This window comes from Neodiprion virginianus, chromosome 4 (assembly GCF_021901495.1).
Source record: "Neodiprion virginianus isolate iyNeoVirg1 chromosome 4, iyNeoVirg1.1, whole genome shotgun sequence".
Classification (NCBI taxonomy): domain Eukaryota; kingdom Metazoa; phylum Arthropoda; class Insecta; order Hymenoptera; family Diprionidae; genus Neodiprion; species Neodiprion virginianus.
The window spans coordinates 1127603-1151093 of record NC_060880.1 but is presented as its reverse complement, the minus strand read 5'-3'; the positions used below and the strand labels follow the sequence as shown (position 1 = coordinate 1151093).

The following is a 23491-nucleotide window of genomic DNA, read 5'->3' as shown; positions in this document are numbered from 1 at the left end:
TGCATAGCATTTAATTCAAAAGTATAGCCATACGCTCGTCGCGCACTCCAGTGATGGCACGCAAAACTATATAGCCTGGCCGCAGATTTGCGAAACAAATTACTGTATTGGGGAAGCTGTCCCTCCATACCTAGATATATTATACCACTAGTGCCGCTAGTAGTTGTCTGGCAAGCTTGCGCGCGGTCAGCAAGGGCAGCGAGCGTTTCAGAAGTCTACTAGCCCCACGTAGAGGAACTAAAAACGGGGACAAAACGCGTACAATTTTTTACACCCGTATTCATAGTCCTTCCTTGAGGAACAAGGATTCCTTGTTCATGAAACGTGAAATGAGAACAAGGAATCCTTGTTCCTCAAGGAAGGACTATGAATACGGGTGTTAGTATACGAGCAGCGGTGAGTGTCAGGGGACTGACGTTGGCACATGAGCGTTCATTGGCCATAGACCGGAAGCTGCTCTCACGCGCCGATAGGCTTACGGTTGAACTCACTGAAATGTGTACCAGACGTCGAGCGGGGAAAAAAACGGCGAATACGATTGGAAAAAGCGCGGACTGCGCGCAATCAGGGGGAATTACCGGAATACCGTGCGGCTCGCCCTCTTCATTACAATACAGTCGATGTATCATCGCGGGCGCGTGGTTTGCGCCGCCGTGATAGAATAGCGTGGGAGAGGAGAACGATTTCCGTGGTGATTTTCCTCAGGTTCGCGGAACGTTGCCGCTTGCCAGTAGTAGCTGCCAGTAGCGTAGAGAACGTTCGTCACTCGACCGCGGAACGTGCGTGGTTCGTCGGGTAGTTTTAGTCGCGTGTCGCGTGATAGCTGGGCGGAGATGTCTGCGTGTCAAAGGCAGCCCCAGGACACCGTCGTCCCGCCTCAAAACGGGGAGGGCAACGGGAACGTGGTGTCCCCGAGGAAAAAACAGAGAACATCGATACCCGGAGCCACGTCGAAGGTTACCGTCGTCTTGGGAGCGCAATGGGGCGACGAGGGCAAGGGAAAAGTCGTCGACATGCTGGCGACCGACGCCGACGTTGTCTGCAGGTGTCAGGTGCATATTCATAATAATTCATGAGTTAGAGCGCGCTGCCGGAGTCCGGAATTTTCAAACTCTGCTTCTCCTCGGACTGTTTTGAACATTCAAATGGTCCGAAACCCAGCTTTTAGGTACTGTTGGAATAGCGTTGCCTCGGATTTCATTTCTCCCCCTCCCCCGAAGGTCAGGGCTACTAATTTTGGTGACCCGGTATGAGATCACATTGTAATCGACACGGTCCCATTATTTTTATGAATAAAAATAACCTTGCCACGAGGACAAAGCCGCGGTTGAGTTCTCCGCTATTTCTTCGTTTCCCCACGTTTTCACGCCATTACTCGCTTTACTGTATCTATGTGCACTCAACTATATTATAACCGCTTGCCAGTCGGTCTTATGATGCCGTGATGTAATAGGCATAAACCTCATCGGAGTATATTTATTTATCAACACCGGCAGTGCTGGATTGAGGGTCTTAGAGGCCCCCGGCCGTAAAATAGACTTTTTAGAAAACCTTCCCGCCAATGAAAATGCGCGTAACTTTTAATTTGTCAAGGTCAAGTGGAAGGTGATTGAGGAGATTCGATTGAAAATTAAGCTATACAAATTAAATGTGAGAGTCATCTGCTGTTCAAATTCGGACTGGAGTATTATAAATTACAACAAGCGTTGAAAATTGTAGAAATATTTTTTTACTCAATTTTTGTATTATGAATTTCAATTATTTTTACGAAATTTTGATTCCTGGGGGTAATTTTTGTGGCCTATCAGCATTTTCACGTTTTGCAATTTGAAAATCAATTGAGGAAGAAATTTTCAAATTTCAGCCTTTGAAGAATAAATGCTTTGTGCGGCATAATTGCTTACTAAGTTTAGAGCATCTCCTATGGCTGCAGAGCCGATACTTTATTTGATCAGAGTTCTGGGGCCTAAGAAATAAGCTTTCTGCACCTGTGCTTGATTTGTCCTTGAACACCAGCCACCCACTATTTTTGGCAGGAAGCTTATGCTGTGGTTATGCCAAACAGAATCAAGTCAATCTTGCCCTTGGAATAAAGATTCTGAAATTTCTCTGCTACATTATTTTAGGGAGGTGGGCAATACGGTTAATCACTATTTACTTTAAACTAAAATCGAGCACATAAATACAATTGAATAAATAGTGACTATCGTAGTTATCTAATCGACTAACTGGTAACGATTAATTAATTATTAATAAATTAACAAACTTTGTTGATTTTTCAGGGAGGAAACAACGCTGGTCACACTGTGGTCATAGAAGGTGCAGAATATGATTTTCATTTACTGCCAAGTGGAATCATCAATCCAAAATGCAAATCCGTTATCGGTACTAAAATTATACTTATAATAATAATTTCCTCAAGATGTTGATCTTATACATCCGATAATTTCTTGCTGCAAAACAGTGCAGAGACTTTTTCCTGCTTTCAACTTGCCCTATCGGCTCAAAATTTCTGGTATTTGTAGTTGATAGTTAAGCTAGATAGCTCGAGTCAACATTACGAGCCACTTTTATATGCTATCTTGGCATATTTATTACGATCGAGTTTTAGAGCTGGTAATATGACCCTGGACATAAACCACAATTTGCATAAAGTTTTCACATCAGCACATTTAAATGTAGTTATTGATTTAATAAATATCTAACTGGTACGGCTTGTCACCGGATTTCCAGCTGACACTAAATTACGTAGAATGAACCTAGTATCTAATTATGTTGGCTATACATTTTTTGATCGTCGATGTGCAGGAGTAACGGTCATGCTATTTATAAATTCCTTCTACATTAGGTATTATTAGAATTCATTGATTTTACTACATTGGACTCTTGTATCTATCTTATCTTTACCACAGGAAATGGAGTGGTCATTCATCTTCCGGGATTGTTTGAGGAATTGGAAAAGAACGAAGCTAAAGGTTTGACTGACTGGAAAGAAAGACTCATAATATCGGATCGAGCGCATATAGTATTTGACTTTCATCAGCAAGTCGATGGATTGCAAGAATTAGAAAAAGGAAAGCAGTCATTGGGGACAACAAAGAAAGGAATCGGCCCAACTTATTCCAGTAAAGCGACAAGAAATGGGCTTCGCGTCGGTGATCTGCTCGGAGACTTTGAAAAGTTCTCCGACAAATTTCACACGCTTGTTCATTGCTATCAGAGAATGTTTCCTTCCCTTGAAGTGGACATTAAGGCAGAACTGGAACGCTATAAAGGGTACAAAATATCAATGAAATCTATTTTACTATTACTATTTTCGCTATTATTTATTTTCAAGTGAATTCGTTTATTCAGGTTCGCCGAGCACATTCGGCCACTTGTAAAAGAGACTGTATATTTCTTGCACAAAGCCTTGGAGAACGGTGATAAGGTGCTCGTCGAAGGGGCAAATGCCGCGATGCTGGACATTGATTTTGGTACTTATCCCTACGTTACGAGTTCCAACTGCAGTATAGGAGGAGTGTGCACCGGTTTGGGGCTGCCGCCGAGCACTATTGGAGAAGTGATAGGAGTCGTCAAGGCCTATACTACCAGAGTTGGCGATGGACCCTTTCCTACCGAGTTGCTCAATGAAACCGGTGAATTATTGCAGAGCAGAGGCCATGAAATTGGAGTTACAACTAAGCGCAAAAGACGTTGCGGCTGGCTTGACTTGGCGCTGCTGAAGTTCACGGGAATGGTCAATGGGTTAGTTGATATTCGTCAGTAGTTATTAGAGACCGAATATAGCTACTCAATGATACAATAATGCTCCGTAAATTTCTATTGCCAGCCGGTGTAAATTATGTTCGCAGCTTTAAATCAAATACTCAAAATCCAAACTTGTTTATTCCAGGGAAAAAAAAATTCGTTCGACTCAATTTATCTAACGAACAATTCTTGACAGATATACGTCCATATGCTTGACCAAACTGGACATATTGGATACTCTGGAGGAGATCAAGGTCTGTGTTGGGTATCGCTTAAACGGAAAGGACATAGATTACTTCCCAAGTAGCGCGTCTGAGCTGGGCCGTGTTGAAGTAGTCTACGAAACAGTGAAGGGATGGGAGACGATAACTGAAGGTGTACGTTCCTTGGAAAACTTACCGCCTAACGCTCGTAAATATGTGCGACTAATAGAAGAACGTTTGAACGTGCCAGGTAAGTTTTCGCCATTGTAAAAAGTTTTTTACGCATAATTCAGTGAAAAAATAAGATTCAGAAGTAGCGCATTCAGTGCACGGTACGGTGGTTTATATATTCGTAATGGAATAAAGATTGACGCAAAGTGCCGTTGTTGCCAAGAAAAATTGTGAAAACAAATAAAGAACCCGCTTATTTTTTTTTTTTTCTCGCTATTTTAACATTGTCGTTTTGGCATTTCAGTCAAGTGGATTGGCGTGGGAGCAGGCAGGGAGAGTATAATTGCTCTTTGACCAGCTGGTGCTAAACAAGGTTCGTTAGGAGGCAAGTCTTTTCGTGCGTTTGTTCAAGTAATTTTAACGCAGATTTCAAGTGTACTGTTTATAATTGCCAGCTGACACGCACAATAGACGGTGATATAATAATCGGGAAAAATATGCATTCGACGTTAGGCTTGGTTAACAAAACAGCGTAGTAAAGATATCTGCCTATTTATTAAAACTATGTAATAAGCGAGTTATTGAAATTTCCAGTTAAATTAATAATAAATTGTTCAAATCATACGTGCACTCAATTCAATGACAAGTATCGCAGACTGTGGATGTATTACAAATCGTCTATCTTTGAATAGTGAATGTGTAATTCACTATTATATATAGAATAGTTGATATTGAAAAACTGCGGTAGGAACGAATTGTTATAGTCAAATAGCTGCAACGTCGCAAACGCAAGGTCATATTTACAGTTGAACGCAACGGGAACAGTATTTAATTTACGTTACTGGCGGGTTTTTCGTCCTCCATTATTTCTGTATAAGTACTTTTCGTATCAAAACCCGTTACTCGGCTCGTTCTCCTTCAAATTTCAATGAGATCCATTAAGCACAGAAAAGACGAAAATAATTTGCTGAATATGTATCTATAAATAAAAATTGAATTCAAGGGGCAGAAGGCACAAGCTTTGCTTATCCGAAATTGAGAACCAATGAACAATCATGTTGTTGGTTCATGCTACGTTTTATTCGCTATCTCTTCGTAATTCAATTAGTATTGAAGCATCATTTTATTATAAACAATATTAATTGAATTGTAACTATACAAATATTTAATAAGTATTAAGATTAATATTACCAATGTAACATAATTGCGTCGAGTTTATTTATTTTTTCTCTCATATCCACTCCAATCCGCTATTTCCTAAAGATACAGTAATTGAATGATATAAGCTATCTTCAAGCTAATAATAAATATTAATGATACTACAATAAAGTTTACGGGTTCAGCGTATTATTTTCTTTTTTTTTCCGATCGAGTTAGTGTTACCTCAAAATTTGCGTTCGGTTTTGCTTTCCTTATTTTTAAAAAATTTGATTCTTTAGATTTGAACGTTACTCGGACTCTTAGCGGACTTCGGAACGTCGTTCCTCGATTGCAATGATTCTCGTCGTTCTCGTGCACGTCGATTTTGAAACCAAATTTTTACCTGCAAGTAACACAGAATTTAATGCCTATTCTACTGGGACGTTGTACGCTACTTTTTAGGAGGTGACGTGCTCTTTTTCTACCTGTAACTAGTTACGCAACGACCAGAAATTCATACTGATAGCAACTCCAATCCCGGTAAAAATTTTCGCTCATTGTGAGCTAGTTGGAACTTACGTAATGCATGAAGTGCCGTCGCGTCGAGTAGTTGAGGTTGTTATTTTAACGAATATCGTCGAGCATTTCAATTTGCATTACTGTTACGCGAAGGAAAAAAAGTGAGGATCCATTGATTGTTTACAAATTAACCCGATCACACTAATATATTCGCTTTTCACGCACGATTAGGTCCCCGGATCCAATTTTTTCTACCCACTTCAAGAGCCTTCAGGCTGTACTTACTCTACTCTGAGGAAGCCTGAGTACCGTGGAAAGTTGTAGAACGTCTCTTCTGGCGAGGTACGCGCCCTTGCTGTACTTGTCTTCGAGAATTTTTAGTTGGAAGGCGGTGAAAGGTATCCTTGGATGTTTCCCGGGTCGTCTCTTGGACGTTTTCCCGGCCGTCGACCTCTTCGGTAGCCTGGGTGGTCGGTATCTGGTGCAGTGGAGCCAGGGCAGGTCGTTCCTCTCCGAATTATCCTGAGCAACGGCGCCGGCGTTCGTTCCGGAATCTGATGGTCGAGGCGGCGACGGGCATTCCGCACCGGTTTCCCTCTGCTCGGGAACGGCGACGACGAAGGGTGCGGAAAGCGGGGTTGGACAGCAGGGGCAACTACTCGGCAACTGCGGGACGCGGCTACCCCCGGAAGAGGACGACGTCGAGGAGGTGGAGCAGGGTTCGTCGGCGGCGAGGATCCGGGCAATGCTGAAGTCCGTCGACAGCCTCTGGGAACGGCGGGCTTCGCTCATCTTCGAAACGCAAGAAACTAAATCGCCTCACGAGTCCATCCCTCGTTTTATAGACCCCGGCGCTTCCGCCCCGTCGTTCCTGGTTGGTCCTGGGTTCCAGGGTCCTCCAGGATCGGTCTGAATGCGGTATCCATTACCAGAGCGGGCGAATTAGACGCCTAGACGCACACTTGATGGCTATCGCATGAACCGCGAGGGGTCCGACAAAACCAGCGCGTCTTTGGCAAGCGCCGTGTAAATAAAATACCTGCGACCGCGTACCGAGCTCTCATTGTGCATGCTCTTATACCAGTGCATTATCTACGGGCAAATCTCTCCTAGGCCAATAACAACAATGTAATTGATACCACTGCGGGCCCCACAGAGCGGCGGACCGTTTCTATGGGGTGACGGGCAGATGGGGCAGGGCCCAGTGGGCCGTGCTTAATCAAAAAGCCACGGGGGTTGCCACGGGGGTAAATCGGGGCTAGTTTTGGTAATGCCGGCTAATCCGGTAATATACCCATGATGGCTCGATCCTCGATCCTTCCCCCAGAGCTCACTGGCTACAGTGTGGCGATCGCAGGTTTTCTTTTTTGTCTAACTATGTGTATGTACATACATTCTATATACATAATAACATGTTATACAGTATAAGCACAGACTGACTTGCGTGTGCGTTGATCTCCGTCAGAGATATCGGGTGCACGGGGATGACGTGCGGTTGTCATCGGTGTATAATACTCGAGCCGAAGAAAAAAAGATTGACAATAAAATGCTCCGAAAGTAGCGGAGTGTTTCAAACGGCCAAACCGTTGGCCAGCCGACGGGAGTATTAGACTTTGCTAGCTGACGTTCTAATACCGAAACTTATGAAACTTAACAATATAATGTATTATCGAGAAGCCTTAACGCTGCTTGAATTAATAATTCATCTTATCGTCGAACTTTGACTCACTCTTTGTATACCTATAATATTTCTTAACAGCGATCGGCCTCAATTGCAATATATACGAAACTATTGCGATGCTGCAAGTCACGATACCGCAAATGTAATTGAAATCTGCATGTGATACAGGAAACAGACAGTTCTTGTTTCAAATGCTTCGGCAAAATGCTCCGCCGCGTTTCGCATAAATATAATCCACGCACTTCGTACGCATATGAACTTATAGTTATACTTTCCAATAATGCGTGGGCCAACGATTCGCCCTAAAAATTTATACACGCACCGAGATTACCCATAAATAATGTACTTGACGAAATAATTTTGTTACGACATGATTTCACCGTTTTGTAAATACGTGCGTGCCTGTGACAAAAAGATGGGAGTCAAGCTTAATTTTTTATCAGTCAATCAAACAAAGGCGACAGTCACCATCTCACGGGATGACGAACTGACCGACGTGATCGTCGGCATCGAGGAATGGAAATCTCCAGAGAACGACGATGGAGAGGAGCGACTTGGAGAGGGGAGACAGCGAGTGATAGGATGGCTTGAAAGCACCCTTAAGTCAGTCGGTGGTTACGGCCGTTGGGTGTCGTCGCGGTTCCGGAACAGAGTAATTACTAAGAATATCGAAAGGAATCGGAAAACAATTATAAACGCCAATCGCGACTTATGTTTTCGGAGTAGGGTCACGGATACAAAGAATTAAAGGAGTGAACTACTTTTAAACGGGTTATCATTAATCTTGCTCAGCTTGCACGTAAAGTTACAGTGTATTATCACGAATATTCCCGCTTTTTCATTCGGCAGGAATTTACTGATATTCGTTCAATTTCCAACGGTAAGTAATTGTTAATCTTGCATTCTTGGAACAAAAGCGCGTTCTCGCTCTTTTCATCGCTACAGCAAGTCCCTCATTCAATGAATCAATTGAATTCATTGTTAATTTGAATTCGGTTATTGACGACGATTAGAAAATTTTTAGTAAACTTCATCAAAAACTCTGGAAGAACCTCGAATAGTTTTTAGACAAATTTTTTAGTTTTTTTTTTTTTTTTTTATCAATGATATTGAAAACAATTCAAAGATCGAAATGACTATTCAATTTCAATGAGATTAGACAGTAGTATACGTTATTGGATTATTTAGGACGCGAATACTTAATTGTTTTATACCGTAGCATAATATCAGCCACAAGATCTACGGAGTATGTTTGTTTTATTCAAATGGTGTTACGCAAGCGACTTCTTTACGTAAGGTGATGGCGGTCGTAAATGCACGCGTTATGTAGGGTGTTCTAAAAATATGTTGATAAAACTCGTGAGTTTTCGAGTCGGTATAAAACATGTTAAATAATTATTACGGAAGGATCACAAGGTTAGTCAATAAATTGACCTGTAACCATCCACGAATTAGTCGCACATTGAACCGAGAGTATTATTATAAAATAAAAATCTGTCTCATCGGTCATCCCCATACTTGTAAAGTATCCAGACCACAATGTGTCAGCGTTTGTCTCGAGCGACCGGGAATATTTGTACAGCGATAATGAAAAAACAGTGTATACTCGGAAAATAATGTAAACATTACAAACAATGAGAACGAAATTGACTAACTCGGGTTCTAATCTTTTTTTCCAGAGGCATCACGCGCAGTTCACCATGATTAAAATCTGGATACTCGTGTTTCGCGAACATTAACGATAAGTCGCATCCTGAGTCTATGTTGTTTACAGTCCGTACGTGACTCAGTTTGACGAGTTACGGTGTACAAATTTTTTTCCCCGTTAGTCAATAACATGGCAGTCGATGCCATTTTTCGAGCTGACGAGGCTGGCACATCGAGACAATGATACTTTGCACGATTAGTATCGAAGAATTTCAGTACTTGGCAGTCACAGCGGGTCCTCAAGCCGACTCCGCCCTTAAATTTTTCCGAAATTAACTCGAAAGTGAGAAAAATCGATTAAACCAAGATCAGGAAATTGGGCTTGAACTCTTCGGACCGTTGTCTGAAGGACAATTAAGAGAGGAGAAGCATCCAGAATGACCGCCACCGAGGAATCGGAACCGCTCATTCCCTCGGCTAATCCACCGGTGGCTACAACCAGCACAGGGAAATACAGGGTCTCCTACCAGTCTTTGAACAATGTAAGTATTGCTCTGTAAAGTTTATGTAAGACGTGAATTGATGCGATTCCGGCGAATTTGGGATAGTTGGAAAATGAGAGTGAAATTTCAAATTGAATATTGCTGATAGTCATAAATGGTAGTTCAAGGGCTAGTCCGGTCTACTTATTTCCCCAGGAGATGAAAGAATGACAGGGTCGCTGCCTGTTCTAGTCATGGAAGCCCCAACATCGAGCTGGGTCCGCGTTTATACCAGCACGGCTTCCTTCCGGAGCAGATGCAGCGTGTATTAATATCGGCTAAACAATTCCTCTTTAGTCCAAGCTGTTCAGTGCGTGTGTAATTTTATTTCAACAGCGATTGTACGAATGCGGTCCAAGCTCGCATTGGCTTGGTATCATGAATTATTTCGCTAAAATGTAGTCAGCTTAAGAGATCTTCTTGCAAAACGAGTAGAACCGATCCTAACGTGTCGATCTTGATTGATAAAGTATTAACGTGTTATAGGACGTACATTCCCAACCAAAAGTGAGTCTCGGTGAGAATATTCAACACTTCGCGATGAGATGAATATTTGAAAAAAATCAATTTAGTTGATAATATCCGTCCAATACGACCTTAAACAAATATCAATAGATGCGTCGAATCAATTGCGCAGCTACTTTGCCCTTATAAAAAACTTTGTGACGGGGCAGATTTGATATTCAGCAACTGGGCCACTAGACCATATCGAAACTCGACGCTTGTTCGCATTCCGTTGACACCAACGAAACGTATAAGCCGTAGCATAGCGCCAAGCTAAAATTGCGAACATGTTTACAGGAGAAAAATGGCTCATCCGGAACCGAGCGAAATGGATCCTCGAGTCCTGTGGCTGCGGTGCGCTTCGAAAAAATGGGCTCAGGGCCGAGCGCCAACCGTTCATTGGAGAGAATTACCTTCACATGGAGCGACGTGAACGTCTATGTCACCGCAAAGAAGCAGCGACTGTGGGAGCGAATATCTAAGGGGAGAAGGCCCGTCGAGCTGAAGCACATCCTGAAGGACGGTAATACCGGATCCATTATTTTTTGGACGATGAATTTTTTGCGACACCATTTCTAACGATCAATGATTCGATGTTTCAGTCTCCGGCGTCGCTTATCCCGGTGAACTCTTGGTCATCATGGGCTCTTCGGGAGCGGGGAAGACCACGCTTTTGAACACCTTGACCTTCCGCACCGGCCACGGGATAACCGTATCCGGAATAAGGGCGGCCAATGGTCGTCGCTTAACTCCGACCGTTCTCACCTCCAGGTCGGCATACGTCCAGCAGAGCGACCTCTTCATCGGCGTATTGACCGTCAAGGAGCATCTCATATTTCAGGCCCTGGTCCGCATGGACAGACACATTCCGTATTCGCAGCGGATGCAAAGGGTCGAAGAGGTCATAGCCGAGGTAAATTATAAGAATCTGTAAAACGACGAAGTCGTTGGGTTCACTCTCAGGTTTAACGATATTCTTTCCAAATATATAAATAATATATATATATATATATATATATATATATATATCACAGGTCTTTGTTGCAACTTTGCAAGTGTTTCATTATCCGAGAAAAAAATTGATCTCGACGTGTTTTTTCGCTTTTCCGTTCCAGCTAGCGCTGACAAAATGTAAAAACACGGTGATTGGGGTACCCGGCAGAGTGAACGGGATTTCAGGTGGCGAGATGAAGAGACTGTCATTTGCCTCAGAGTATCTTACGAATCCTCCGCTGATGTTTTGCGACGAGCCAACTTCCGGGCTGGATTCTTTCATGGCGCATCAGGTCGTCACAGTTCTGAAGAACTTGACAGGTTTGTGGAATGGTACCGTGACTCGGTAAGTCTCTGCGAGCCTAATTCTGAGGAATGAGCATGCTTTCAGCGAAGGGCAAGACCATCGTTGCTACCCTGCATCAGCCGTCCTCGGAATTGTTCGCAATGTTCGACAGAATCCTCCTGATGGCCGAGGGAAGAGTCGCCTTCATGGGAAGCCCGGATCAAGCTTGCGCTTTCTTTAAAAGGTGTCGTTGTCCTTCGCTTACCGATATAACTTCACGAGCATGCTCGGATATCGAACTGCAAACGACGTAGAAAATATTAAAACGGGACTTTCCTCAACGTCGTAGCGTCGGCGCCGCCTGTCCAAGCAACTACAACCCAGCCGACCACTTCATCCAAGTCTTGGCGGTGGTTCCGGGTCGGGAGGCGGAGTGTCGTCAGGCCATAAACAACGTTTGCGAAAATTTCCAGAAGAGCGAAATTGGAATGAAAATGGCCCTGGAATCTGTCACCGTGGACGGTGAATTCGGGGACTCGGTGGTGGACGCGAACACGGTCGCCAGACGATCTCCCTACAAGGCATCGTCGTGCGAGCAGTTCAGAGCCGTGCTATGGCGGTCGTGGATATCAGTGATCAAGGAACCGATGCTGATAAAAGTCCGCTTGCTACAAACGATCGTACGTTATCAATTTGTGGATGAATTACGTGGTCCTTTCATGGGTCTACATCCCCACTCTCTTAACGTCTCGGAGTGAATATTTCGCTCGAAGTGTTTCGAGTGGAAAAGTTCACTCTTGAATAGTGAATATTCACTCCATCGCATCGTTCTAGTTGCGCATTTTTTGATCCAACGAAATTTAGAGAGTATGTGACCAACTAACGACGATGCCTCATTTTTTTGCGAATTGTAGATGGTGGCGGTGCTGATCGGGGTCATTTATTACGGACAGAAGCTGGATCAGAACGGTGTGATGAACATAAACGGAGCTCTCTTCATTTTCATCACAAACATGACGTTCCAGAACGTGTTCGCGGTGATTTATGTCAGTATGCGATGAGGGGCGGTGGCAAATTTTTGGTTGTGTAACATCGTTAACTTACGTTGCAGGTATTTTCTATGGAATTGCCGATATTCCTGCGAGAGCATCGTAACGGAATGTACAGAACCGACGTCTACTTCATCTGCAAGACATTAGCGGAGGCGCCAGTCTTCATCGCAATTCCGTTCATCTACACCGCGATCGTCTATCCGATGATCGGAATGTACCCTGGACCGGAGCACTTTTTTATAACGGCTGGAATAGTCACGCTAGTTGCCAACGTGGCGACCTCATTCGGTAGGCAGAAGTCAGAAATCTACGTCACGATGATATATATGAGGAGAGAAAATTAGGCGAGTCAAACATATGAAAAAAGTATGCGTTCCATCTCCATGATGGTCGATCGGAGTGCACTTCTATGGTCATAAATCACCATCTAATTTTCGGGCATAGGTATTGATTATCCGGTCGCGATGTCGATGTGACACGTAATAAACGTCACGTGCCGTTAATTCGTTCTTAGTTTGTCCAGATCAAGTGTCTCTGTGTAACCGAATCCGCACGGCGACAAAGCGCTGACTTCGAAATTCGAAGTTAGAGTCTAGTTGAGTGACGTGAACGGGAATCGTAGCCTGAACTCTGTAAGATTTCGGTCAATGTCCTGCGTACACTGTATAAAAAAATGTCGACTATTTTTTTTTTTTTTCACAAAACTCAAGTCAAAAATATTGTGCGAAATTGTGAAAAAAGAATGCTGTCCAAGCTTGAGCTTTTAATATTAATATTTAGAGGTACGTTATCGCGATTTTCTATTTCCGATTTAAATAACATGGAAAATTATCATCTTGTGACAAATCTACTCTTTCAAAAGTTATTTAAGGTCGTTTGTTGACCTTCGACCTACTAGTTTCGACTTTGAATTTCGAAAAAGAAACAGTCGTTTTTTTATACAGACCGGGTCCTACCCACGAAAAATCAAGTCGTGAGCCTATTCTTAAGTTATGTAAAGAACGACTCGAATCAAGTTTAAAGTGCGAACGGAAAATTTATATGAATTGTTATCAGTGAACTGTTTCGCTGCAGTACAGATGTAGGCGTATTTCTTGTGCTAGGAAGTATATATACGTATATACTTATAGAAGCCAAATACGTTATGCAAGCCGAATAATCCTCGACTAAGAAGGTATCGATATTTTTCTCACATAATTATTTACTCGCACGTGATAGAATTACCAAGCACCGATCGTGTGACACTTCTTAGGCGAGACTACATCACAGAAATTATACCCAATCCATCCGACATGTAATACATGATACGAATGTTCATATGCAACTCATATGTACATCGAGAGTTTGGATGTTGTAGAAGATTATTTTATTTCTCGCACGTGTCTTGACCGGGTTCGATACTGTTTGAAGAAAAAAAAATAGAAAAAAAAATAACTTGTATTATATCGCGTCGACAGGATTTCTATCGTACCGAAATTCTCATCCATATACTGAAGCGCGTTTTTGAGGGACGGAGTTTAATTGCTCCCCGTTTTGGAAATTCCAGTTCAGAATATAATGTATTCCAAAACCATTGTCATTCCACCGTAAAATTTTTCTCCATCTTTTCCCAATTTCGTCATCTCAACTTTCCGCAACGAGTCGTGGTGTCCATGAGCTACAACTAAATTCTAATTCACAGGGTATCTCATCTCCTGCGTGAGCTCAAGCGTATCGATGGCTTCAGCGATAGCGCCGCCGTTGATAATTCCTTTCCTGTTATTCGGAGGATTCTTTCTAAACAAAGCGTCAGTCTCACGTTTTATCCAAATCTTTACACACGTCAGACGTCTGATGAAACTTCCTCCTGTAATTATCGTGAAAATTTTCTATACTATACAGGTCCGTCCCGTTTTACTTCGTCTGGTTCTCGTATCTGTCCTGGTTCCGTTACGGAAACGAAGCCTTGCTCGTGAACCAGTGGAGCGAAGTCGACTACATCAGCTGCACCCGGAGCAACGAAACCTGCCCGAAAAACGGCCGCGTCGTTCTCCAGACCTTGAACTTCAGTGAGGTAGGCTTAATGAGTGATAAGTTGAAATTCCAAGTTACCGTATCAACCGAGCATTTGTACTAATGGACGCTTTTATCGAACGCAGGACAACTTTTTGATGGACATCGTTTGTCTGTTGGCCCTGATCGTTGTCTTCAGGTTGTTCGCCTTATTTGCCATCCTCTTCAGGGCTTATCGGACGAAATAATGGTCGTACCACAGCGGTTTCTTGACCTGCACATTTTACGAACTCGCACCGAAGACGAGGTCAGCGGTACGATCAACCGACGTTGTAGATTTGCACTGGAAGCGTGCAGAAATGCGGTATTGCGAGCATATTTATGTAAAAATCAACAACAGTGCTACTCCGTCCGGTCCGAAGAAGCAATTAAACAAATAAACGAGCAAAAGTCATGCTCGTAATATATTTTAACGAATAAATATAATTTCCTTCAAATACCTGTAAATATACCTGATATATCTGTAATTTTACATACGCATGCAACATAATCAATATATAATACGAGATGTTAAGTTATAAGATATCTATTGAATACAAGTGACGGACAATTTTGTTGATAAGGCCGGTACATGGAATAATTATTCAAGTCTGATCTTGACCCACGACTCTCGCACGCAAAATTACACCGAATTATTCCTGCGAAACGTGTTCTAAGGTCAACTAATTACACAGGCCTGCAAAATACAACCTTCAATTTCCCCCTTAAGTAACAATGCTTTTTTTTTCGGTATTTGGGAATGTTGAATTAAAATGCAGCTCTAGTTTTTTTTACAGCTCACCGAGATTCACTTTTATGCAAGACACGCAGATTTACAGATTTCTGGAAAAATCTTGTGACAAAAACGAATATACTGAATATAAAACTGTTTGCTTAGGTTTAAAATGAACGGCTTTAGTTTTAAACAAGACTTAAGAGACTAGATAAATAAAAAAGACTTGCGATACCATTTTCTACTTTCTTCAAAACTCCTGTTCAATCTTTTTCTCTTGTATTTACTTACGTAGCTCTAAATACGCTTAAGATTACCATAATCTAAGCTGAGAAGACAGACAAGAAAAAAATTCTCAGGAAATTTACATAACAGAATTTTTTAAATACCTTTCTCATATATTCATACCTAATACCTACCGAAATTACTAGTCAATTTTGTCAGGGGTAAAAGCATCGCAGGCCAATGTTATTACTAAAATTCATTCCATGATCCGTGACGAGTATTTTCCTCCTACAGATCCAGGGACCGGGGGGTGGTTTTTATTGCATGAAACCAGTTGCCCGAGCTGTGTTGCGTTGCAACTCGTGGGAAAAATAAGAAAAGCAAAAAGTATGACACTGCCCCGAGAAGCCGCAACCGACCAAATGATTCTCTCGAGTATAATCTTGCAGCGACATCGCGTGCGATGTATCGAGATCCACTGCAACAAATTATGCACAAATATAAAGGTGTAAAAAGATTGGCGTAAGCTGGAAAGAATGAAAAAGAAAGCAAAAGCAAACACGAGGTAAATGAAATTTCTTAAAAAAATGTTTCCCCTTTTAAATTTGACTTCTTTTTATCACCAGATGCCGTTCTACGACATTTTTTACATGCAGTTTTTTCCACGCCTTCTCGCCAGCCAGGCAGGTACGTGTAAGTTACAGACTTTACACATGGCTTGGAGCTATGGTACCGTAAGAGTACCGTGCATGAGGAACGCGGGGCCCGCAAATCTAGGGTTTCAGTCTTCGATTACAATAATCCGATACCCAGAGACACGAACCTAACTGCCAGAAGGAAAACACGTTTGTGTTAACATCGTACGTGTTTTACACGCTTCTCGGTTCGCACAGTGAATGCCGTCATCGATGATTAACATTAACGCGAGTTTCCGCCGAGGAAGACGTAACAGTCAAGAATTTGGATATATTTTCCTTGGAATTTTTCATCGCGACCTTCGACTCCATTTGAGGACGTGATAAGGTAAGTCTACCAGTTACGAACCCTTTTGTTTTTCATAATTATAAATTTATGTCGCAAATTGTGAATATTTCTCGATGATCAAGACCAATCGCTGGATTACAGTTAGACACGGGAAATTTATTTTTTCGTTATTTCAGTAACCAAAGGTCAAACAAATATAACAAAAAAAAAAGGTCAATAACCGGTACACTTTGTTATACATTATCAGTTAATTCAAAAGTCTACGTAAATTCGGGAAATGTCAGGGAAACAAAACTGTCAAAAGCTAATTTCCGATCTTCCGAATGTCTTTTGATGATAAAAAAAAAAAAAAAGTCGCCTGAGAAACACTTCCATCCTCGTCAAATCTACGACTGACACGTCGGTCGATCGGCTTGACGACCCTAATCCCACCGCTGTATGGTTTCTTTCTCTTTTTAATTTTTTTTTTTTTTTTCTAGTCACACGAGGAGCCTTCGGCGGTATCAGAGGGTCCGAAATATGGAGGGCATATCGGGGTCCGTCGATTCGGATCACGTAGTTTGAAGAGGCTGAAGACTTTTCCTAGAACCGATCGTAAGGCTAAAGTGTGTAACACGAGTCCGGAGGATTGATTTTGTCATGCGGAGGACATTCGAGAGCTCCTCGACCATTCGTTAACCGCGACTCGTTCAAACCTTTCGAGTCATGTCCCACCAAGAGTGAGGAAGAGAGTTTTATTCTTCCCAGTCGAGTGAAGCGCACGTGGCCTGCAGTCGATCGGTGGATCTGCAGAGATAAACGTCACCGATTTCAATCTCCGGTAAAATGTAAGAACTGTGAAGAACCGCCTCCTATATGGTACTTTGTTTTCGAATTCGTGAAGTGGAATTTGTCTATCGCACGGTCTGCATTGACCAATTACACCGGTAAACGCGAATTTTGGGTCTGGTTTCCGGATGTCAAATTTTGATTTCTTTTACGTAACTTGTAAATGAAAAAACAGTTTTTTTAGATAAAGTTTGTTTTTTGTAGAAACCGGAACGATGTTTCGGATTTTAAGAAATATTACTTATTTTCTCAATCATTAATTGTAAATAATGATTAAACAAACTTCAGTTTTTCATTTAAATCACTATTATTGAAAAATAATAATTGGTAATAGACTACAAATGCAAAGGAATTGATGAACAAAATTCAAAAATTAATATTCTTTGTACTTCTTTTATTTTCGTACGGACTTTCTCGTATCGAATCACAAACGTAGTCTCCCATCGTGATTTCATTGTACTACCCCTGATAACGTTGTTAACGATAAAGTCCATCGCATCTTGGTGAAAACGTTTTGCTTGTTCTTCCGAACAGGCAACCATATTAGCTATCAACGTCAAAAATACAAAAACAAACTTTATGAGTAACAAATAAGGGTTTTTCTTATTATCCGATGCATAGAATCGAAATTTATTTATCTGAATAGAAACTCGTGATAAAAATAATTCTTTTTTTTCTTAACCTGTGTTATTTTTCACCTCTCGAATCATCGACAGATGGTCCTCACCTCGAGGGGCTTTTTGGCCCCCAGAAACGAGGATGCAACCCAGTGTGAAAAAGGCGTTACCATATCCTGGCGCGATTTATCAGTCTACGCAACCACCAAGGACAACAGGATTTGCAAACAGCTGATAAACAACGGTAACTGTATCGAGTTCTTACATATAAGTATACCTATATCCATTGGTGTAAATATATAAAAACTTTTCAACGTCTTTCTTCTTACTAATTAGTGCGTGGCGCCGTAAAGTCGGGAACACTCGTTGCGATAATGGGAGGAAGGTGAGTAGATTACGCGAGGCTCTAAATCCTCGACATTATCTAAGTCGCTTTATTTACCAGCTGATGAAAAGCAACAAAGCAAATGATTAAGCGTAATAATTCCTCTCTAGCGGTGCTGGAAAGAGTTCACTGATGACAGCCCTCGCATATCGCTCCCCGCGTGAGTTAATGTTATTTGAATACCGAATATGTCGGCTCCAGTCAAACAAGATCATCCCAAAAATTACACATACGAATTGACCCTTTCAGTCACAGAAGTCACTTAAAGTGGAACTCCTTTTTTTTCTTTATTTTTGTCAATTAAAAAAATACCTAAACCTTGAAGTGATGGAGATTTTTCATGAGATGATACTTGTTTACAATTGTCACAAGTAAATATGTGTAAAGAAAAAAATAAAAAAGCAACGTATTTTCGTGAACGTAATTAGTCAGCGGAGACATTTGATAACAAACGCGCGCTTAAAACGTTTGGAATTCATTGGTTGACAAAAATCCATTTCAGGAATTGTTTTTAGTATTACTAAATTTTTGACACTAGATTCGCATTCAGCGTCGAAATGTACTTAGGTAACGTATAATTGCAAAAAAAAGAAAAAAAACAAAAAAATAATACACTAATTGCTTGACTAAAAGGGTTAAAAGAGTTAATTGTACAAAGTACAAAGTACGTTTATGGAAGTTCCTCATTTATCCAGCCGGCGTCATCGTCCATGGCGACATATTGGTGCAGGGACATCCTGTCCGTCCGTCCTACATGCGGCTTCATACCGGATTCATGCATCAGGAAGATCTTTTCGTTGGTTCGATGACGGTGATGGAGCATCTGATGTTCATGGTACGGCGTTTTGATCCGCAAACTTTTTATACCTGCATATTATACCTTGCACGTTCTCTAGAACCATTCTATCCATTTGATTAAATTATTAAACGATTTTTACGCCGAATCTACGACTCAGGCCAGGATGAAGCTGGACCGGAGAACGGAACTTCGGCAGATCAGGATTAGGATAAATCGTCTCCTTCAGGAAATCGGACTGGCCCATAGGTCTGGGACCCAGATTGAGACCAGCGGTGAGAAGGTTCTCTCTGGCGGTGAGAAAAAGCGACTCGCATTTGCCACCGAAGTAAGTACAGGTTTTTTTATAACTTTTTTTTTCTTCCTATTTTCGATTTTTATTTCTTGTGCTTTATCTTTGGGGACAGTAATTATTCTATACTTCCGACTAGTTAAATTTATTTTCCCTGTCAGCTGATATCCGATCCGAAGATCCTTTTTCTTGACGAACCGACGACAGGACTCGACGCCCATTCGGCCGGAGTTTTGATCGCTCATCTGAAAGCCGTCGCTTCTCAAGGTCGCACCGTACTCTGTACGATCCATCAACCGAGCTCGTCGATATTCAACGCCTTTCAGCAGATCATCCTGATCGCCGAGGGTAGAATCGCGTTTATCGGCACCGGCGTGCAGGCGGTCCAGTTTTTCGCCAGGTAATAAGAACAACTCAATTCCCTGGTGAAAATTCCTACTACTCTACGAATTTTGACGGAAATTGAAACGTTTCGTATTAATTCTTACAAAATTTTAAACACACGTATAGTTTTTTCGTAAAGAATTGTTAATTTGAGATAAAAATTTTCGTATCTCGTAGATCTTTTGCCGATAAGATGGAATATTTCATAAAAATCTACGTATATTTTGTAAAAAAACAATTTCTTGCAGTAAAATCATTTTCATGAGGGAAACTACGATTCTGCAACAGGGTTTGTAATTCTTGCGTTTCAGCGAAGGTCACCACTGTCCTCCCGCCTACAACCCGGCCGATTTCCTTATAGCAACCCTTGCTACAGCACCGCGGGACGAAGACGCCAGCAGGCGAAACGCTCAGAGAATATGCGACGCCTTTCTTGTCAGCGACGCCAGTAAGGAGAACGACCTGATCACACAGCTGGAGCTTCACATTTCAAATTCTTACAACGTGAGGAAATTCCTTAACGTCTTAACGAAACTAAGCTTTACGTTGAGGTACGTTAGGGTGGTCCTTGTTCAGTGTATTGATGACTTTTTTCCGCGCCGCCCCCAAATCAATTTCAAATATTTCGAAACCATTTGCCGAATTTTTTCAGTTTTTTACGTCAACTCTGAGACAGTCCGAGATAAAGATCTGAAAAATTAAGCAATTGTCAATACCGTAAATAAGGATCACCCTGAGGTACATGTTTCATCAGGTTGTCATCCAACTTTATTTTTCTTTATTCGTTTCAGTGGACGGGAGAAACTGAAGAGACTTACAAATTGTAAGTCATGCACCCATCTGTATGTATATTAAGTAATCGATCATCCAGATTTATAATCGAAAGCAATTACATTAAGAATTATCGGTTTTACTGCGAATTTATTCAGCAATATAAATAAATGCACAACATCTCTGCAATCACAGCAAGGAGCCTTGGTGGTGGACGAAACTTTACTTGTTGATCAATCGCGGTACGATTCAAGTGATCAGGGATCCAAATGTCCAACTTCTACGCATCCTCTTGAAACTGGTAGACGGAAATTAATTGCATCGGATCCTACGAAGCTTATTTAAAAAGTGTATTAATCGATGATTTCTTCCAGTGTCTCGCCATCCTGGTGTCCCTTTGCTTCTTCGGAGCGATAAAGTTGGATCAGCTCGGTATCCAGGCGGTTCAAGGAGTTCTATTCATCTTGGTAACCGAGAATACGTTTTTACCGATGTACGCCACCCTGGCGACTCTTCCGCAGGAGATGCCGCTGTTCCTGAGAGAGCATCGGGCTGGACTTTACACGCCGCATTTGTACTACTTGGCGAGGGTTATTTCATTGGTGAGGATAACGAATGGATAGAAAAAATTTTCCTGTCACGGTAGAATAATTCACCGTCTCTCTTTATTTATCACGAGGTAAGAGAAAAGGAGTATATCAGGAGTAATGGGTTATTAGGAAAAACGCGAAATGATTAGGTGTCCGAAACCAAACCAGAAATGGCGCCCAGTCTTACGGGAAACGATTTATACCAGACATCTTGCAGATTCCCGGTCTGATCATCGAGCCAATTATATTCGTGATGATCGTCTACTGGGTCGTTGGACTCAGAAATAGCATCGAGGCCTTCGCTCTGAGCGTGATCGTCGTCATCTTCACCATGAACGTTTCCACCGCGTGCGGTAGGTCTAATGAAAGTTAGGGAAATGAAAAGGATTTTCAATTTTACTCCTTCTTATTTCTTAACTCGGTAACATTCCTGACAGATGAAAAGTAATGAAAGTCTGCGAGGGATTCGGAACGCGAAAGAATACATAATTCCATCACATATCTTTCCAATGCAACAAAACAGCACTTTATCGACGTGTACGTGTTTCATTAATTTCACAGGCTGCTTCTTCGCCGCTGCTTTTGACTCCGTGCCCCTCGCAATGGCGTATTTGGTCCCCTTCGACTACATACTGATGGTAACCATGGGCCCCTTCATCAAGCTCGGGTATACTAAGCACGGAGATTTACTTTGGCGCATGCCTAGATGTACTTACCAGCCTAGAGTGGACGAGTGGGTGGCATCTTACTGTTTATACGAAACACATTCCTTAACTAGATCTAATCTTTTCAGTACCCTGCCGGCTTACGTGCAGTGGGTAAAATACATCTCGTGGCTTCTTCATTCCACCGAGGCGTTAACCATCGTTCAGTGGGACGGAGTGCACAACATTTGTAAGCACGGTTATATTTCTTTTACGATAGTTTGGTAGAATGTAATGTAATCATTGATGAACAACCATACAAATCGTGACGAAGGGAAAAATGACCTGCGCAATGTTGGAGGACCAAAACGTTATCTGTGAAAGGCGATGAAAGGAAATTGTCGAAATAAGTAAATCGAGCAGATGTCATATTTGTAGTCAAACGAAAATATAACATATTCTTAATGCGTGACTGCATGTGTTTCCGAAGATAAGGCTGACCAAGGAAGTGACGATTCTCCGTCAGTTGAATATTGCAAGTCTTCTATTATCGGCTGCAGTAATTCTTCTTCGTAATTCCTTTCAGCTTGTGAAGTTGAAGATCCGGAACTACCCTGCATGACGGATGGGTCGGAGGTTTTGGACAGGTACGATTTTGACGCTGATAATTACTGGACAGACATTTCTTTCATGGCTGTATCGTACGTGGTGTTTCATTGCATGGGATACGCTTGTCTCTGGAATCGAGCTAGATACAAATAAAGATTTACTCTTATCGATCTTTGGATTCAGCAGCTTCGAACAATCGACGACATAATTCGCTAACCGTGTACAAGACAACAACAACAATAATAATAATAATACGAAGAAAAACACGTATTTTTTCACTCGTTGTCAGCAGTTAAATTATTGTATCGAGTATTATCGGAATAAAATGTAGTGTTTTTACTTTTGTATTTCGCGTAATTGAGACACTCTTCCTTTTGTTCTCAAGGCAATCTGAATTATATTTTCATCAGGTTCTACCGTGTATTTGAATAAATTTTTAAACTAGGTTTTCAATTTTTCATGCGAAAAAGTATTCAACAAACTTGCAATTTATCATAGTTTAGTAGTGAATCCCAATCGCAAAATGAATTTTACCTACTGAATATTTGGAAATGAGAAAGTATTCTTCAAATATTTTGTGAAAAAAACATCTTTCTAGGGCAGCTAAGAACATTCCACCTGAAATAAGTCGTTTGAAAATTGTCGAATTCGCGGGAATTGAAAAAAAAACAATTGAGGCCTCGAAACAATTGACAGACGGATTCGATTGCTGACGTACAATCAAAATGGCCGCGGTTGAACGCGCTTGTGAGTTGTAATTTCGTCTCGGCTCTGCGGTAATTTGCTGCGTTTATCAATAACCATCAATGTTCAACGTTAATCAGAAATAGTCCCGAGAAGTCGAAGAAAGATTTTGCTTTGAAAGCTGAGATTAATGCAGTCGGCAAAATGACATTGTAAGCATGTGAATGCAATCACGTCGCAAGGTAAATTAAAATTTGCAGTTTTCCCCGATGCTACTATTTTCCTTCTGATCATCGGTCACAGTGCAATGTAAATCTAGAATTTTGATGCAAATTCCAATTTCAGTGCGAATTTTTTCAAGTCAAATAGCTCGCCCATTTTCAACTTTTGCAAACATTTCATTCCTTTTGCTTCTTACAAAAATGTTTCT

General features: G+C 41.6%; 3 protein-coding genes across 3 annotated transcripts; 2 read left to right on the top strand and 1 right to left on the bottom strand.

Annotated features, from left to right (window-relative positions):
- The first annotated feature begins 622 nt into the window (after nucleotides 1-622).
- LOC124302702 (adenylosuccinate synthetase) lies at nucleotides 623-4748 on the top strand. Its single transcript, XM_046759126.1, has 6 exons — nucleotides 623-1052; nucleotides 2283-2385; nucleotides 2913-3276; nucleotides 3355-3747; nucleotides 3947-4203; nucleotides 4429-4748. The coding sequence occupies exons 1-6, from the start codon at nucleotides 834-836 to the stop codon at nucleotides 4476-4478; spliced, it is 1386 nt and encodes a 461-aa protein (XP_046615082.1). The 5' UTR covers nucleotides 623-833; the 3' UTR covers nucleotides 4479-4748.
- LOC124302006 (segmentation polarity homeobox protein engrailed) lies at nucleotides 4531-6575 on the bottom strand. The gene is made up of 2 exons (XM_046757733.1): nucleotides 6069-6575; nucleotides 4531-5667 (listed from the first exon to the last, which is right to left on the bottom strand). Exons 1-2 carry the CDS (start codon nucleotides 6573-6575, stop codon nucleotides 5560-5562), a joined length of 615 nt encoding a protein of 204 aa, XP_046613689.1. The 3' UTR covers nucleotides 4531-5559.
- Nucleotides 6428-22716, top strand: LOC124301980 (ABC transporter G family member 3-like). The gene is made up of 25 exons (XM_046757654.1): nucleotides 6428-8344; nucleotides 9144-9653; nucleotides 10455-10680; nucleotides 10760-11070; nucleotides 11273-11471; nucleotides 11542-11680; nucleotides 11786-12116; nucleotides 12351-12482; nucleotides 12548-12776; nucleotides 14170-14275; nucleotides 14370-14541; nucleotides 14627-14716; nucleotides 18006-18150; nucleotides 18243-18291; nucleotides 18402-18451; nucleotides 18987-19126; nucleotides 19248-19415; nucleotides 19541-19779; nucleotides 20075-20314; nucleotides 20518-20586; nucleotides 20730-20835; nucleotides 20909-21136; nucleotides 21342-21477; nucleotides 21686-22018; nucleotides 22355-22716. Exons 2-25 carry the CDS (start codon nucleotides 9549-9551, stop codon nucleotides 22528-22530), a joined length of 4119 nt encoding a protein of 1372 aa, XP_046613610.1. The 5' UTR covers nucleotides 6428-8344; nucleotides 9144-9548; the 3' UTR covers nucleotides 22531-22716.
- Nucleotides 22717-23491: the final 775 nt, after the last annotated feature.

Excerpts from the sequence above, each read along its gene's own strand:
- LOC124302702 (XM_046759126.1), top strand. The coding sequence starts at position 834 with ATGTCTGCGTGTCAAAGGCAGCCCCAGGACACCGTCGTCCCGCCTCAA. Across the intron at positions 3,277-3,354 it reads GAACTGGAACGCTATAAAGG|GTTCGCCGAGCACATTCGGC; the intron begins GTACAAAATATC and ends TCGTTTATTCAG. Across the intron at positions 4,204-4,428 it reads AGAACGTTTGAACGTGCCAG|TCAAGTGGATTGGCGTGGGA; the intron begins GTAAGTTTTCGC and ends TTGGCATTTCAG.
- LOC124302006 (XM_046757733.1), bottom strand. The coding sequence starts at position 6,575 with ATGAGCGAAGCCCGCCGTTCCCAGAGGCTGTCGACGGACTTCAGCATT. Across the intron at positions 5,668-6,068 it reads TCAGGCTTCCTCAGAGTAGA|GTAAAAATTTGGTTTCAAAA; the intron begins GTAAGTACAGCC and ends TGTTACTTGCAG.
- LOC124301980 (XM_046757654.1), top strand. The coding sequence starts at position 9,549 with ATGACCGCCACCGAGGAATCGGAACCGCTCATTCCCTCGGCTAATCCA. Across the intron at positions 18,151-18,242 it reads CAAACAGCTGATAAACAACG|TGCGTGGCGCCGTAAAGTCG; the intron begins GTAACTGTATCG and ends CTTACTAATTAG. Across the intron at positions 20,836-20,908 it reads TACGCATCCTCTTGAAACTG|TGTCTCGCCATCCTGGTGTC; the intron begins GTAGACGGAAAT and ends GATTTCTTCCAG.